Raw genomic sequence first — 17891 nt, 5'->3', positions numbered from 1 at the left:
TTTCTATGGAATGACATGCATGTTCACAAGTTTGCTGTGCAGTTCACTCTGGCAGATTTGGACTTCAAGTTTGTTCCCAGAAACATAATAGCAAGCTTCAAGAGGGAGATAAAATTTTGCAAAGGTATATGCTAGACCAATCATGTCTAGTACCTGTCAATGAAATGACGTTACAGTTCAAAATACTCAGCACAAGTATCCCAAATCAGTGGTATAATGTTAGCTTGCAAGCCAACTATTGCGATTGCCCAGATTGGAGCACTAAATTCAAGAACCTATATTGTCTTCATCTCATAGATAGGTACTTTCAACACTTAAATGCTATTCTTCCCATTGTAGATAAGGCTCATGAAATGATGGGGACAGAATGGAAAATGATGTTAATGATGGATCCCACCAAGAAAAGGGTGCAATTGAATACTTCCAAGACATCAAGGAGATACTTCACACACTTGAGAAAGGTCTTCCAAATAAAAGTTCTAGAGAGATGACAATTTCCATGCATAAACTCAAGTTCGCAAGAGACACGCTTGGATCACTAATCAACCCAAACAAAATTCAACTGCCAATGCAAGGTAGCATCCGCCAAGTTCAAGCACACGTCACTCAAACTCATTTTGGCCATGGGAAGCGCAAGGTGGACTATGAGGCTTTGAATGAGGGAGACATCAAGGGACCAATCACCCACCCTAAGAAGCCCGCTTGCCAAACTGGTATTCTTTGTAGAAAACACCAACTAGGTCGTAATCGTGTTCAATTTGATGAGTGTCCTTGTATTTATTGTCCTCTATTGTACAAAGAATTTATTAGTGGATCTTGGAGCTACATTATGTTGCCATGTTGGTACTACCCTTCTAACAGAAATAACCTCACAACTCTATAATTATTTGATTGATACCTTGCACCAAAAAGCAATTGTATATTCTACATTGCACACTTTTGCCTTTTCCTTTTGTAATCAAACTCTCCAAGAGTTTCTTCTACCCTCACCAAGCTTAATTACTCACCTCTTTTTCTAAGTAAAAGCCAAAGGTGGATTTCTTCTCATGCTCTTTATTTTAAAGTACTGAGACCACCATTAAATCTTAATTACTCACCTCTTTTTCTAAGTAAAAACCAAAGGTGGATTTCTTCTCATGCTCTTTTGCTAAAAGTATTGAGTTTATTTAAAACTACCGAGTTTAGAGTGAGTTGAGGCAAGTCACACGTCACCCTAAAACCACAATAAAGCAATAAGCTTGTCCTTTTGAACAATTGCCTCATGAAAAGTTGATGATGGCAAGATTGTAAAGTACATCATGTCTACGTCTATGAGACGAGTACGTAACATACATGTATATTAGTCACAAGGGTCTACCATGTACGTGAGTAAGCCATATACTAGCTTGATCACAACATTGGTTATTCTTTACACCACTACTAAACCACACCTACATGAAGAGCCCAAAGCATAAACCAAGAACAAACCAAATCTTCTCATTATACTCCTTGAATGTACTCATACAAAAAGACGCATAAATATGTATAAATTTCTTCAAAAGACACATAAATATGCGCATATCCCTCAAAAGGGATATATGGTCTTGAATTGTTGTTCATCAAAGCAAAAAAACCATAGATCATTGCCACTGCTTGCTAATAGCTAGGTGAACTACGAAGCATCATGATGTGTCCAAGCACTAACCTCCAGCTTGAGCGTCTCCATGGCCGCATGAGAGAACCTTCCTGAAGTAAGCTGCAAAATTTTTAAGTGATTGACACATTTTAGAATCATAATCCATTCTATTAATAAGTATCACGAAAATCACAAGCTCATGATTTACTTACCCACTTTTTTGGTGTGTGGTTATTCACACCACCTTTGATCAATAACTTCATAACAAGCATGATATAGTATCCACAATCCTTAGTATTTGCTTGCCTTGGCATCTAAACAAAAAGAAAAAATGTCATTTACAAAACCTGTATAGAAGCCAAATCATCAACTTTTTTCTCAACAAAATACCATATATACCTCCATTGTTTTAACATGACAATTTTCCAAATGTAAAAGGTCTTTTCTTGGAGCTTGATGGGATGTATAAGCTCTAAAATACTGCAAAAACTTTGAAAGCACAAAAATATCACTACCTTATTCAAATAGCAAACCAACACCACAACAAAGTAGATGAGAACTACACATACCTCTTCAAGGGGATACTATACCCATCAATTTATTGCAAGGAAAGAGAGTGAAAGAATAAAATTACACTCTTGTCTTTTTGTAAGCGAGACACATGCCGTACATGGAAATTGGAAACTACAGCAAACGTCTAATGGCCTCTGCCAAAAGACATTTGCAAAATATATATCAAAATAGTGGTAAAAACATAAGAAAAAATTATACATTATTAGCATCTCCATACTCATCCACAATCAGAAAAAAAGTGAACATGCGGTTGGGAAGGTCAGCTCTACCAAAGTAGTTTCACATTGCCCTCTCACTAGGCAAGGTTTGAACAAAAGACAACCACAAGCTATCAATGAACCAAACATGATTGAGAGACTCCTCTTCAAAAATATGCTCCATCCACCTACAAGGTCATAGTCTTATTATGCTACATATCCGCCGTAAACCATTCAAACAAAAATCAACTCTAGCAAGCAATACCTACATGACAAAGAAATTGAGTGCACATGAACTTGCCCTATCATAATAATCAATATCTAATTCTCCTAAATGATTTTCTCATGTTAAACTGATCGTTTAATATGGGAAGTGCTAGGGGAGAAAAAGCTAGAATATTCGTTAAGCTAGCAGACCGGCCACATTAGGGATCCAAAGGAGGGAAAATAGGGATCCAAAGGGGGGGCCATCTGCAAAAGAGCCATGTGCAACAATGGGCTAAAAAGACCCTAAGGTTCAGCCCATTAAGACTTCCAAAATGCTAAGGTTCCAAAATTCAAAGGTTGTGTCCAAAGGTCAACCATAGGGGAATTGGATGCTTTGTGTGTGTACAAAAAGTATTTACAATCCCTACTTAGGAGGAGGCGAGCCTTTCATATAGGGGATGAGAGAGAAAGTCATACACACAAGCTCCCTTTACACAAAGGGAATGAGGGACACATGTCAGCTCCCTAGGCCAGGTGCCCACAAGGTGTACCCAATTCCTATTGGATGGCCTTGGAGGTGGACCAATGAGAATTATGCTAGAGTAAATCTAGTTTAATTAATTTAAAAACACTTAATAAAATAACCAATGAGAATTAAGTCCTCTAGAAGACTATTGGACAGTCTCCCCAGGGGTCCAATGAGCATTCAACAGCCCAATGGCTTGCTTGATTCCTATTGGCCAAGAGGCAAAGGGGTCCAATGAGATTTTAATTGAATTATTAAATTACCTAAAGCTCTCACAAAAGGGGAAAGGGGGACACATGTCAGAAGGCTATCACTTATGCTGCTTAATTGTCATTGGCTAGCCCTAGGGAGGTCCAATGAGAGGACAGCAAGAGAAAATAGCAAGAGGGCTCGCCCAAGAGAGAGAGGGGGCTGATTTTTGCAAGGCATTATCACACACACACTCTCACACAGTCTATGTGAGAAGCAAGAAAAAGACTATCTCTTCCCAAGCTGTAATGGAGAGCTCATCACCTACTCCAAGCTTGTGAGATAGAAGCCTACATCGACACACTCTTGGCATGTGGATGCAAATCCAACCAAGAGCCAAGCTCCAATGCATGATCATCTCCTCTACCAATCTAATTACTAAGCTAATCTATGCTAATACGAGTGATTATGTGAGGAGATGTACATATTTCTCGTAAGACTACTCCTTCTTCCTCTCAATCTACTTTCATATCCTGCTAGCTCTCACCATCTTCGAAGGTGTGTGAGGTCTTGGGTCTGAAACCAGGGATAATTGATGTTGTGTTTGCTAAGTGTTTTTCTTAGTGCATGAAGCTTTCATCTTCATTGCACTAGCTAGTCTTGAAGGAACACAAAGAATTGTATTGTACAATGTCTCTCTTGATGGGAGAAACCATAATACAAAGCCTTTTGGAGGGGGGACTGGCTCCATGCAAATCCGGTCCTCAACTGTTGTCAATAGCTTAATTTCTTTCTCTTTTGAAAGTATTGTTCATGCTATCTAACTAGGTGTTATGATTTTTGTTGCTCTCTCCACCCAAGCACTCTTGTAATTCTCATTAGGAATCTATTCTAATGAAATGACCACTATGTTCATGCTAATTTCCGCTACACACAAGTTTTTAGGTCATTAAATGTTACAAAAACTTTGTTCATTTTTAACATTTTGTACATTTGCTTACTCTTGGGAAGCATTGTAAGCATTGACAAGGTTTAGGTTATCCTTTAATTGTATGCCTTGCATCCATCTAGCATCTTCAAAAGAATAATACTTAAACTTAATAAGATATCATTGGATAGTCTTACCGCCTCTTAGTACCTTGTCTTCATGTCGGAGAATGGACTCGGGCTGCAGCACCTCCTCTTGGTCCTCGATCTCCGGTGGGTCTTCAATAGTTGGTTCTTGAGGTGGGTCTCCTTTGTAAGGCTTTAATAGGCTCACATGGAAAGCATTGTGTATGAGCCAATGATTGGGAAACTTGAGTTGATAGGCCATCTCATTGACTGGCCTAAGAATCTGGAAGGGACCATAGTACCTTTTTGCTAGTTTAGCATAGTACTTTTGGTGTCTCGTGGGATTCTTGCCCATTGTGTGCCTTAACCGAGCCCTGGGAAACTTTAATAAGACCCAATCATTTTCTTTAAAGGCTTCGGCTCTTCTGTGCTTGTCAGAGAGAGAGAGAGAGAGAGAGAGAGAGAGAGAGAGAGAGAGAGAGAGAGAGAGAGGGGAGAGAGAGAGAGAGAGTGGGGGGGGGAGGTTTCTCGTGATGCATTGGAGGGTGTGGTTTCAACACGGTGGGGGTGCAATTACAAGTGAAGCACTATTGTTCAACACTTTGCACCAGGTATGAACATGTTCTTTGAAACTAGAGAAAAAATAGGGTTTAACGACTGCATGTGTGTGTGTGTGTGTGTGTGTGTGTGTGTGTGTGTGTGTGTGTGTGTGTGTGTGTGTGTGTGTGTGTGAGAGAGAGAGAGAGAGAGAGAGAGAGAGATGAAATGTCTTTAAAAGACTAGATTGATATGTGATATCAAAAAAAGGAGAGAGAGAAATGTTAAATCATCGTCTTCAAAAAGACTAGAAAGACACATGAGATAAAAAAGATTACATACATGTGCATGTGTGTGTGTGTGTGTGTGTGGAGAGAGAGAGAGAGAGAGAGAGAGAGAGAGAGAGATAAAATATCTTATAAAGACTACATTGATCTATGTGAGATCAAAAAAATACATCCATGTGCGAGCGTCTGTCTGTGGGAGAGAGAGGGAGCGAGAGAGAATTCTTTTTAACCATGATTTTCGTTCTTTTTGTAGCATCTATAAGAATTTTATGCACTTCTAAGATATACATACATACATATATATATATATATATATATATATATTGAGGCGATCCGGGGCGGGGCAAGAAGAGAGGCGATATCTAAATACCTCTCAAAGCTCCCCGTGTTGCTCAATTGGGGCTGGGGCAACCACAAGCAAGGAACAACTACAAACCCACAACCAAACAAGTGAAGGGACCCCACCTAGTTATGGTATGCAAATTAGGATGCAAGAGAGATTTTGTCACACGCACCAAAAAACACACACAAGAAATCTCACACCAAGACACACACCAAATGGAGTAGAGAGAGCTAGAGAAAAGGGAAGAGAGAGAGGAATGGAACTTGCATAATACCTTGTTTGTGACTTGCAAATGCAGGTGGTTCGTTATGATGCTATTGTAGAGCTTGTATAAAACTAACTCATGCTTAGTAAATGCTAAACATTGCCAGCACACACTCTCACACACTGTCTTAGGGTGTGGGAGACCTCTCACCACAATACCCTCTTACAATGGACACAAAATTGACACACTAAAACACTTTCTTAAACAAGACAAATGAGAGAAATTTAAAATACACAAGTCACCTTGAATTCACCAAACCGTATTGCACAAGTTGAAGGATGAAGATTTGAACGTCGAAACATGCCTTTGATGTACCAAAGCTCAATTTATTAATGATGGAGGAGCATATTAAATAGTGGTTTTGAGATTTTTGAGCTCACGCTCTCTCACTTACAATGTGTAGCTTGAAATATTCTCTCATACCAAAAGTGAATCTCACAAAGTGGTTTCTACGCCTAAGTCTCTCCTCACACATAGAGTGTTGGGACGCTATGTGAGATATTGGAGGTCATTTACAAGAATGAGAGGGACCTATTTATAGGTTGGAGACCTCTCATTAAGATGATTGGAAATCCTAATTTACAAGATAACAAATCAGGATTATGATTTTTTTTTAATATCAAAACATTGGGGGCCTTCTTTGTCTACTTGATTCATTGATGTAGGCTCAAAGGCATTATCGATGGTAGATAAGGTGAAAGTAGAGTTTTAAGAAAGGTGCCAGAGAGAGAGAGAGAGAGAGAGAGAGGGAGAGAGAGTTACTATGCACATGTCTCGAGGTAAGGTGTCTTTTATGGTTAGGTCAATGGCTATGTTGTGTTAGTATGTTAGTGGTGGTTAGTGTTAGTAATCACTAAAAAGTTAATGATATATTTACAATGGGTAGAATGAGGTGGATGGTTGAAGGATGACTTCAAACACTCCCAACACAAATAGCATGTAGATTACCAAACAACCACTCAAGGATTAGCCAAGATCACATCAAGCACTCTCACACATATATAAAAGATTTCTCTTAATTAACATAAGTAAAAGAAGGAGAGGTTACTAGCATGAAACAATTTGCACTCTAGAATGTGCAAGAATGGAGTGAATGAATGAGCTCATGGGCTCATGGTGAGTGATACAAAGACTCAATGGGGCTGAGGGAGGCTTGAAATTACAAAGGGGAAGGCCTCTTTATATAGGAAAGAGAGTGATTAGGAGTGAGGTTAAGATCCAAGTGTAATTTGTACAAATGAAGCTTGATTAGGGACATTCAACCAATGAAGAAGCTCCTTCCAAGTGATTTGTTGACCAATTAGCTCCATCATCACTTGTGTTGTCTTCACTCCTTCCTCCATAGCTTGAGTCCAAGAGCTTGCTTATTTTAAAATGTAAAGAATCTACATAAAATCAATACATATGTAGTAATAATAGAAAGGGGTTGAATGAGAACTTATGAATTACAACAAGATTAAGCATGACTTGAGAGGTGATTAGAAGAGGAATTTTGATGGGTTTTTGAGCTTGAGAGAGAGGAGGAAGGAGAGGAGGGTGAGAAGACTAATGGCTGATTTTTAGAGAAGGTCTCAATGTGGAAAAGGAAGGGTGTGTGTGTGTAAAGGTAGAGGGGGTGGTCTCCACCACAGTTGAAAAAACTGGCGTCCGCCATTTTGGCCATATCACCTAGACCGTAGATGCAAAAATTATAAAAAAATATGGCCAGAATCTCCAGCTCATCAGCTACAACTTTGATGAAGGCAACTTTTCTTGGATCGGAGTGGAAGTATTTTTTAAAAATTCAGCAAAATCATGTGTCTGGTTCCTTCCTTTACCAAGTCTTCCACTTGGGTCCCATTTGTTTGAATCATCATATGGCTCCAAAGCCATGATGATATGAGCCACTCATGACCCTTGAATCATGGGTGCATGCCTCCACAACCACATCATATCTTTTCTTTTCACATTTACATATTTTCCCTTCCCTTTACCACTAGGTTCTCCCTCTACCTTTCACCTCCGGTGAACTAGTCAAGAAAAAATTCCTATCAAATCATTTTTTTAAAAAAAATTTCCAAGAGGTGGTTCTCACTCTTTCTTTTATTGTAAACCTCTAGAAGCAAGGAAAACCAACAAAATATAATAAACAAAAATTTGTGATAGGCTCGGATCATAGCCCCCCCAAACCTGGCTAGGGGTATTTATGCCTCTAGCCTACTTTCTTTGATCTTGAGCCGACCTTATCCTGATGTGATAAGGCTTTAGACGCCATCCATTTGTCCTGGTCTTGTGCACTTTACCATCAATGTCTTGAAGTCTGTAACAGCCATTTTTGAACTTTTTGGTGACCAAGAACGGGCCTTCCCATCGGAAAAGAAACTTTCCATCCTTACGAGTGTCGAAGCGATTGTCATATCGAAGCACTAGAGATCCCTTTTTGATGTCTTTGGATGCTAGCTTTTTGTTGAACTTTTCTCTGCGCTTCTCTGCTTCTTGAGAATAGTGGTTGATGGCTTCTTCACGATCCAATTGCAGCCTCTCTAGATCCATGATCCTTTGATGTACTTTCTCCTTTTGAGAGCCTACCTGGCTACCCAATATTCGAAGACTTGTTAACTTCACTTCAATGGGCAAAAGCACCTCCTTTCCATAAACCAAATGAAAGGGTGTGTACCCTAATGTGGTTTTGAAGGAGGTTCTATAGGCCCATAGAGCTCCATTCAGATGTTTGTCCCAATCTTGGCGCCTGGCATGTACCTGTTTGGTGAGAATTTTGCAAATGATTCCATTTACCTTTTCCACCAAACCATTGCACTGAGGGTAGTAAGGAGTAGAGTGTTGATGCTGAATATTTAGCTTCTTCATGAGTTCTCCTACCAAGTCTGCTCTAAACCCTGGTCCTCTACCAGATAGTATTTCAAGAGGGGTGCCAAACCGGCAACAGATGTGGTCAAAGATGAACTGACTCACATCCTTAGCAGTAATTCTATTGGTCGGCATAGCCTCAACCCATCTAGTCATGTAGTCTACTCCCATAATGATGTACTCTTTACCTGACTGAGTGCGTGGTAGAGGCCCTATGGCATCAATTCCCCACTTCTCAAAGGGCCCATATACCTTTATTGGGTTCTGAGGTTCAGCTATGAGCCGTCGTGGTCCTGCTTTCTAACATTCATCACATGTTTGACACCAGTATTTGACATCACGATGAAGACTTGGCCAAGTAAACCCAACTTGTAGAACCTTTCTACTAGTGACGTCGTGTGCAAAGTGTCCTCCGCACATATCATCGTGACAAGCTTTTAAAATCTCTTCAATTTCACTCTTCAAAGGCACTCTCCTAAGCACACCATCCTTACCAAGACAATACAAGTCATCATTTACTATGCAATACCTGGTAGCCTTCCTAGCTAACCATCGCCTTTCCCCTGCATTCAAGTGTTTAGGAGCCTCTCCTTGCTCCAGAATGTGCATAATATCTTCCAAGTCCTCCTTGCCTTGCTGAAGTGGAAGTTTGATGGCCACTGCTCCCACTATTGACTCATTTAACTTTGATGATGCTAGGTGGTCTGCATCCTTGTTCTGGTCTCTTGGCACATGATGTACTTGTGCCTCCCTAAATCTCCTCATAAGAGCTTTGGCTTCTCTCATTTTAGTAGAGAGATGGGCATTTTTGCAAGCCCATGTACCTTGCATTTGCCTTACCAAAAGCATGGAGTCACCAAAAGCGTTTAATCTCTTAATTGAATTATCGAGGCACCAACAAAGGCCATGAATTAGAGCATGATATTATGCTTCATTGTTGGAGTGGACATCTTCTAGAGTGGTCCCTTCACCATGGATCCTCTCTCCCAATGGAGATAAGACCACGATGCCTGCAGTTGCCTTATCCTTGGTTCTCTTGTATGCTCCATCAAAGTAGAGGCTATAAGCATTGACCAAAGCCTCTGGAGCTGGAGGTGGTGGAAGTTCCTTTCTCTTCAAATGGAAAAATTTTTCATAGCACTTGTTTGTTAAAATGTCGGCTAAGCATGATCGAGTTGTTCTTTCAACCTGTATTGTATAATCAAACTTTTGAAGTCGCACCACCCACTTTGCTATTTTGTCAGAGATTTCCATATGTTGTAGTGCATAGGGAAACATATCCTCCACAGTGATAATTACAAACCTCTTCGGCAGCAAGTATGGCCGAAATTTGGTTACCGCAAACATGAGAGCTAACACTAGCTGTTCCATCAGGGTGTAGGCCTTCTCTGTGTTTTCCATGAGGCGGCTAGCAAAATACACAGGCCTCATAAAGGATGTTTTTGGATCTTTTTGTAGGAGGGCAGCACCAATGGCCTCTTCTCCCACACTAGGGTTTACAAAGAATGTTTCTTCCCAACAAGGTTGGAGGATTACAGGGAGTGACCCTAACATTTTTTTAATCTCTCTAAAATGCCCATCACTTTCTTCACTCCAAACAAGCGTCTCTTGACGAGTCAGCTGTTGTAGAGGAAATATCACTTGGGAGAGTAAGTGTATGAATCTACTCAAATATCTTAGCTTTTGCAAGAAAGAGATTAATTGTTTGATGGAAGTTGGGGAAGGTAGATTTAGCAATGTTTCTATCTTTTCAGGATCTACCTCGATTCCATCAATGGACACTACATGCCCTAATAGTGTAACCTTGCTTTCCCCAATGTGACATTTGTCCTTGTTTAGTTGTCCACCCAGCTTAGCTAAATGAGTAAATCCTTCATCAATCTTGCCGAGATGCATACTTTTGGAGCTGTAAATACAAAAGTCATCTATGAAAACCCTTATGGACTTACCAAAGTAAGGTTGGAAGACCATGTTCATGAATCGTTGAAGGGTGGCTGGAGCGTTGGTGAGACCAAAAGGCATGACTCGAAATGCAAAACATCCCCATGGTGTGATGAAAGTAGTCTTTTTCTGGTCCTCCTCTGCAATGCGTATTTGAAAGTAGCCAGAGTAGCCATCACACACTGTGTATCTCTCATGGCCTGCTACTTCATTTAGAATCTCATCTTGAAATGGGAGAGGGAAGTGGTCCCTCTTTGTTGCAGCATTTAGTGGCTTGTAATCCATGCACACTCGCCATTTACCATTCTTCTTTGGCCTCACCACTACTGGGGAGACCCATTCTGAATCTTCTACTGGGTATATGAATCCTGCTTCTAAGAGTCTCTTCACCTCAGACAACAGTGCATTTTGTTGCACAACTCCTAATCTTCTTAGTTTTTGTACTACTGGCTTGCTCCCTTCTTTTAGATGGATATGATGCTTCACTGCAGTGACACCTGTAATGTGAGTGTAATCAGAAATAAACAATGATGCATGCTTCTTGAGAACATTTACATAACCCTCCTTTTCTTCTTCCTTTATATCCTTGGATAACATCTCCTCTAGGCTGGCATCCCACACATTCTCCATTTGGATCCTTGGGTTGTCTTCTGATGAGGTAGTTTCCTTTATGGTGACGCCCATGACTTCGAGAGTGCTATCACTCTCTTCACTTGAACTCTCTTCCTCGTCCATGGATGAGGAGCATCCACTTGAGCTCCACTCATCAGCTGACGTCTCTAGTTCAAGGTTCTCTTGTCGCCCATTCTTTAAGTTATAAACCACCTTCCGACTATGGCCACCCATGCGAGGCCTCAACTCCAAGTCTCCTGTTGCCCAATCTTGCCTAGCTCCTATACCCATGAGCCAAGGTCTTCCTAAAATAAGGGGGTATCCTTCTCCCTTTACTAGCATCACATAAGCATCAACCTCTGTAGTGATTCCAAAAACAGAAACTCTCAAAGCTTTCACTACACCCACACAAGTGACAGAGACATTATTGGTCATTTTTGCCCTAAAGTTTGATGATTCCATTACCTCTAAACCCAATTGATGCATTAGCTTTTCTGTCATGACACAAACCTCTGCTCCACTGTCAATGTAAGTTTTTGGAATCCGTTGTCCCTTGATTTGAGCCTCCACCAAAGGCACTATATCCTTGAGACCATATGCTTTGATTACACTTACTAGCTTACTTTGCTTTGCCCTCGTGCTCACCATTTTTGACCATTGTCGTTGAAGCTTTGGGGAGATATGAAGTAGTTGTGGCCAAGTAATCTTTGGTCCTTGAGAACTCACATCAGCTGTCAAGTCATAAGGTTGTGTCCGAGATCCCATAGGGAAATCAGAGATGTCAATTTGAGACCTAGTACGGGTCTTTCTCTTCTTGGTTTCATCTTTAGTTGCCCGAGATGTACTTGCTTCATTGCTTGCATCCTTGCTTGTTTCTTTACCTACTTCATCTTGGACACGCACACGTTTGATAGGCATTGTAGCCACTTCATCTATCTTCATCTTCCCTTTAGCTATTTCTTCCTGGTTGCTTCTGCCCTTGAGGACCTCCTCCATCCTTATGATGCTCACATTTGGTTGAGTAGCAGGGGCTTGAGCTTGAGCACGAGGTGGCTGCAAAATTTGAGGTTGCGGTTGCTCTTGTGCTTGAGCTCTAGCACGGGAAGGACTTACTTGTTGTCGAGGACCTCTGACAGGGTAGTCATATCTTCTGGGATGAGGGCAATTATACATGCCGTGGCCATTTTCCCCACAATTGTAACACAACATTTCCCTTGCTTGACGTCGCATTGGTGGCCGATTCCCACCATTTCCCTCAATAGGCCTTCTTGCACCCTGCACAAGATTTACTCTCAACCCCTCTAGCTGGTTTGTGAGATTGTTTATTTGTTGGCGCATGTCTTCTTGTTGACCTCTATTGAGGTCTGGTGCATTAGGCACATTTGGAGGTATGTGAGAAGCTTCCATAGTTGTGATATTGCCTCCCAAAGCTAGCTGGCCAGCTTGGGCTTGATAGAGAATCTTTCTATTCTTTTCCCTAGCAATTCTTAAGGCATCTTCAAAAGCATTTGGAAATTTGCTCTTTACCTTCTCCCTTAGCAAGGGGTACAAACCTGAGATAAATCAATCCTTTTGGAGGCAATTGGGAGCTCGCTCACCAGGGTTTAGTAAGTCTGACCATTGCCCCCAAAGTTTCAGAAAACCTTCCTCATAGGTTGCATAACCATGAGGGTCAACTTGATGAAGGGCCAGAAGCCGTTGCCATAGTTCTTCTGCCGAATTGGCTCATTGAAATCTTCGTAGGAAAGCTGCCTTCAATCCCTCCCAATCAATTCTTTGGGTTGGATCTAGAGCCTGGAACCATACCCTAGCTTCTTCTTTGAGCACCAAAGGAAAAGCTCTCAATTTCAATGCTTCATCATCCCTCCCAGAGGCAAGGAAAGCCATCTCCAAGTTATCCAAAAAATCCCCAGCATTTTCCCCACTACGCCCAAAAAAATTTGGGAAAGCCATCATAAGAATGGGTTGCCTTCCTCTCAATACAGCACAAAGATGAAAACGTCTAGGCCCAAATCATATCTTATTAAGGGTAGAATAAATGGATTGATAGATGCATTAATCTCAGCTAGACGACGAGGGCCTAGTAAGTTCCTTATGATGTTTTGGAACCTAAGCTTTGTGCTAGCTATTATATGCACAGTTTGTCTAGCAAGAGGTTGGAAAGGTCCATATAAATCCCTATGATTCATGGAGTATGCTTAAAGCAAGATGAAGATGTGAACATCAAAAGATACATTATACTCCAAAATAGGAAATATTATAGGGTCAGGGGACAACAATATCTCTCTCAACCTCTCAGCTCCAAAATAGAAGACCAATCTTTGTTAGAAAAAAATCTTTCTATCAATGCGCACATTCACCCTAACATTCTGAACTGATTGAAAGTTGTAGAAAATGGGATTATTCATTGGTGCATTAAATACAAACTTCCATGAAGCACTTCATTGAAGTTGAGCTCTCTTGGATCCCACCATTTGAGAGATGCGAAGAATTTGCTCACCAGTGATTAGCCTAGCTTTGGTGTGACCATCTTCAGCTTTGTAGAGTTCATAGGGTTCGATGGCTACCCTCTCAACCACCTTGAGCCTTCTTGCTAGTAGTAGTTGGAGTGCATCACCATATGTAGCCTCTTGCCAATACCGCACCCCATTGATGTGTAGCTTCCCCTCCAAAAACTTGTTAATACCCGAGTTTGAGAGTGCTTTCACCACCTGAAGTCGAGGCTTCAAAGGAAGTGTCTTCACACTAGCCACAAAGCACTCAACACAATTTTTTGACCTAGGGACTTGATGACTACAAGATTTTCCTTGAAGCAAAGAAGGGTGTGTGTAGTTAACTCTCTTTACCCGCATACGTGTCGTTTGTCGATAAAGACGCTTCTTTTCTCGAGCTTCTTGGGGAGCCATAGTGGAAGTCTTGGAGAATTTGATGGATCTTCCTTCATAGGATTGACAGAGCGCTGCTTGAGAACTCCTCAGTGGGGGCACCAATTTATGACGAAGGAAATTTGGAATGGCGGCCTCTACACCAAAACAAACTCCATTGCGCCACAAGGGAAATGAAATAAGGGCACCACCTAGTCTTGGAAGCGTGGGCTAGGACCGCTACACAAAGAGAGAGAGAGAGAGAGAGAGAGAGAGAGAGAGAGAGAGAGAGAGAGAGAGAGAGAGAGAGAGAGAGAGATCACTATGAATGAAGCATTAACCTTAGTGTGTGTACAAGGAATGGATGACTTCAAACACTCCCAACACAAATAGCATGTAGATTACCAAACAACCACTCAAGGATTAGCCAAGATCACATCAAGCACTCTCACACATATATAAAAGATTTCTCTTAATTAACATAAGTAAGAGAAGGAGAGGTTACTAGCATGAAACAATTTGCACTCTAGAATGTGCAAGAATGGAGTGAATGAATGAGCTCATGGGCTCATGGTGAGTGATACAAAGACTCAATGGGGCTGAGGGAGGCTTGAAATTACAAAGGGGAAGGCCTCTTTATATAGGAAAGAGAGTGATTAGGAGTGAGGTTAAGATCCAAGTGTAATTTGTACAAATGAAGCTTGATCAGGGACATTCAACCAATGAAGAAGCTCCTTCCAAGTGATTTGTTGACCAATTAGCTCCATCATCACTTGTGTTGTCTTCACTCCTTCCTCCATAGCTTGAGTCCAAGAGCTTCCTTATTTTAAAATGTAAAGAATCTACATAAAATCAATACATATGTAGTAATAATAGAAAGGGGTTGAATGAGAACTTATGAATTACAACAAGATTAAGCATGACTTGAGAGGTGATTAGAAGAGGAATTTTGATGGGTTTTTGAGCTTGAGAGAGAGGAGGAAGGAGAGGAGGGTGAGAAGACTAATGGCTGATTTTTAGAGAAGGTCTCAATGTGGAAAAGGAAGGGTGTGTGTGTGTAAAGGTAGAGGGGGTGGTCTCCACCACAGTTGAAAAAATTGGCGTCCGCCATTTTGGCCATATCTCCTAGACCGTAGATGCAAAAATTATAAAAAAAATATGGCCAGAATCTCCAGCTCATCAGCTACAACTTTGATGAAGGCAACTTTTCTTGGATCGGAGTGGAAGTATTTTTTAAAAATTCAGCAAAATCATGTGTCTGGTTCCTTCCTTTACCAAGTCTTCCACTTGGGTCCCATTTGTTTGAATCATCATATGGCTCCAAAGCCATGATGATATGAGTCACTCATGACCCTTGAATCATGGGTGCATGGCTCCACAACCACATCATATCTTTTCTTTTCACATTTACATATTTTTTCTTCCCTTTACCACTAGGTTCTCCCTCTACCTTTCACCTCCGGTGAAACTAGTCAAGAAAAAATTCCTATCAAATCTTTTTTTTTTAAATTTTTCCAAGAGGTGGTTCTCACTCTTTCTTTTATTTTAAACCTCTAGAAGCAAGGAAAACCAACAAAATATAATAAACAAAAATTTGTGATAGGCTCCGATCCCCTCCACCAAGGTTGATTATCACAATGAAAATGAAAATTTGGTTGATGAGATATCTCAATTTGCAGAGGTTAAGCATGGTTCACATGCTAAATTTTATGTATATAGAGAAAGGATAAGATAGAATTGTACTTTGGAAGTAATAGAGAGATGCATAGCGATGGTGTATGTACATGTAGAGCTTATATGAGAGCTATGGAAGTAAGAGGAAAGTTTAATGGTGAAGAAGGTGAGAGAAGCCATAGAAGGTGCAGGTTTGAGTGAGGGATTGAAAGAAATGAGTGTGTGTGTGTGTGTGTGTGTGTGTGTGTGTGTGTGTGTGTGTGTGTGTGTGTGTGTGTGTGTGTGTGTGTAGAAGTGTGGAAAGAGGTGAGAGAAGAGTATGGGCTACTTGTAAGAAAAGTGGGCAGACTGGGGTCCAGTCAAAAAATAATACCTCACCAGTGATAACTTCAAAAATTATCAAAAATTTTGAGGTGATTATTCAGCTCTTGGTCCACTTCAAATTCAGAGTGGAGATGGATATAAAAAATCCCACCAAAAGGCCTATTTTTCTTCACAAAAAAGTCTTCAGTGGCCCCCCTTTTGTTGAATTTGCATATGGCTCCAAAGGTGAGCCCCTCCTTGCAAGAGCATGACCTAATTGATTCTTAGGGGTTTAAAAATATGCATGGTTGTAGATTATGCATAAATGTAATATATGGATATGATGGAAAAAAATGTTAGTATATATAAATAATTCATGAAATCTAGAATAGTGTACTGGGCTATATATATATATATAATAAATATATAAAAATATAGAGAATCAAATGAGGAGGGTCCTCATTTGTTTTTATTGATGTATATTATTTACAAGAGTTAAGAAAGAATACCTGTAGAAACTAAGAATTTAGTGAAAAGCAACGACTGATGGTGGAAGGTATTTTTTTGAGGTTTTTCCTTGGAATGGATTCACACCAAAAATAAGAGAAGCTTACATGAAATGATTTTTTATAGAATACATAGGTAAGAAATATCATGTTAATGGTGAGTAAATAACATATCATACTTAGGTAAATAACACACATCTAAACAAAAATATTTAAATAAATACCAAAATAATTATAATAAAACATAGGGCCCTATATTTAGACCCTTTATACAATGAAATACTCATACACAAAAGGGCCATAATATACTTTGGTTTTTATTTTTATTTATTTTTTTGGCTCAACTAGTCCAGTGACTAAGGAAGGGTTTTTAAGAAGATAGGGTAGGGATAGCCATAATGTTTAGGTGATTTTGGTAGGGTGAGGTAGTTCATATGACAATTACGTAGAGCCAGACAACGATTATCAATATTATATATATATATATATATCGAGAGAGAGAGAGAGAGAGAGAGAGAGAGAGAGAGAGAGAGAGAGAAGGAGATAGAGGGATAATGGAGAGAAACAAGGAGGGAGAGAGAAGTAAAGAAAAGAGAGATAGTGTTAGAGAGAGAGAGAGGGATAGAGACGGATTTATGTAGAAGAAAATAGAGAGAGAAAGATACATAGATAGATATATAGATAGATGTTATTATCGCCCTCGGAGGTCAAATATGACCTATGGGACCAAAGTTACATGTGATGTAGTATATGTATGGCTGATGAGTGACTCTTGATGCTCCAAAATTGTGGTGATGAGAGTCGCAATAGAAAGCCCACACTGTGGTTGAGAAAGAAAAATGTGTAGGTCTAAGTCATGGCTAAAAATGTGAGAGAAGCAAGTTCGGATGTGATTAAAAGCTGAGCACTCTAGTAGTGTGTGGTACTCAGAATTTTGAACTTGCAGTGAGCATAACGTGAACAATCTATTTGAATTTTTTCCATTTCCCCAACGCCCTGTCTCGCATCAAAGAAAATCGGAGCTAAGCCGAATTTGTGATAGTGCGTATCGCCGACAAGGGGATAGGCTAAAGCATGTAAGTGTAAGTATGGTTTCCTCTTTCAGCACGAAGAACATGGTTTTGTAGTTGGGGGCAATATGGGTGGTGTAATGTATGAAGCGTGACCTATCGGATTTCTCCCAAGCCATAATACATTGGCATTGTAGAAAAACTTCATTCACTTGGGAGTCAATTGAAGCATCATGTAGCAAGTGTAATGCATCCCATCTCACAAACCACTCTTTATGTCTTGCATCCATCCCGTGCTCAAGATCTTGCTTTTATGTGTCTTTTGAACTTTTTTGCTTGCTT

General features: G+C 40.3%; 1 protein-coding gene across 1 annotated transcript; it reads right to left on the bottom strand.

Annotated features, from left to right (window-relative positions):
• Positions 1-1419: 1419 nt before the first annotated feature.
• Positions 1420-2209, bottom strand: LOC147445434 (uncharacterized). Its single transcript, XM_086524586.1, has 5 exons — positions 2206-2209; positions 2015-2130; positions 1860-1929; positions 1685-1735; positions 1420-1430 (listed from the first exon to the last, which is right to left on the bottom strand). The coding sequence occupies exons 1-5, from the start codon at positions 2207-2209 to the stop codon at positions 1420-1422; spliced, it is 252 nt and encodes an 83-aa protein (XP_086380712.1).
• Between the last annotated feature and the right edge of the window lie 15682 nt (positions 2210-17891).

Source organism: Adiantum capillus-veneris, chromosome 12 (genome assembly GCF_014529385.1).
Source record: "Adiantum capillus-veneris isolate H3 chromosome 12, ASM1452938v2, whole genome shotgun sequence".
Classification (NCBI taxonomy): domain Eukaryota; kingdom Viridiplantae; phylum Streptophyta; class Polypodiopsida; order Polypodiales; family Pteridaceae; genus Adiantum; species Adiantum capillus-veneris.
This window is presented reverse-complemented; position numbering and strand designations above follow the sequence as displayed.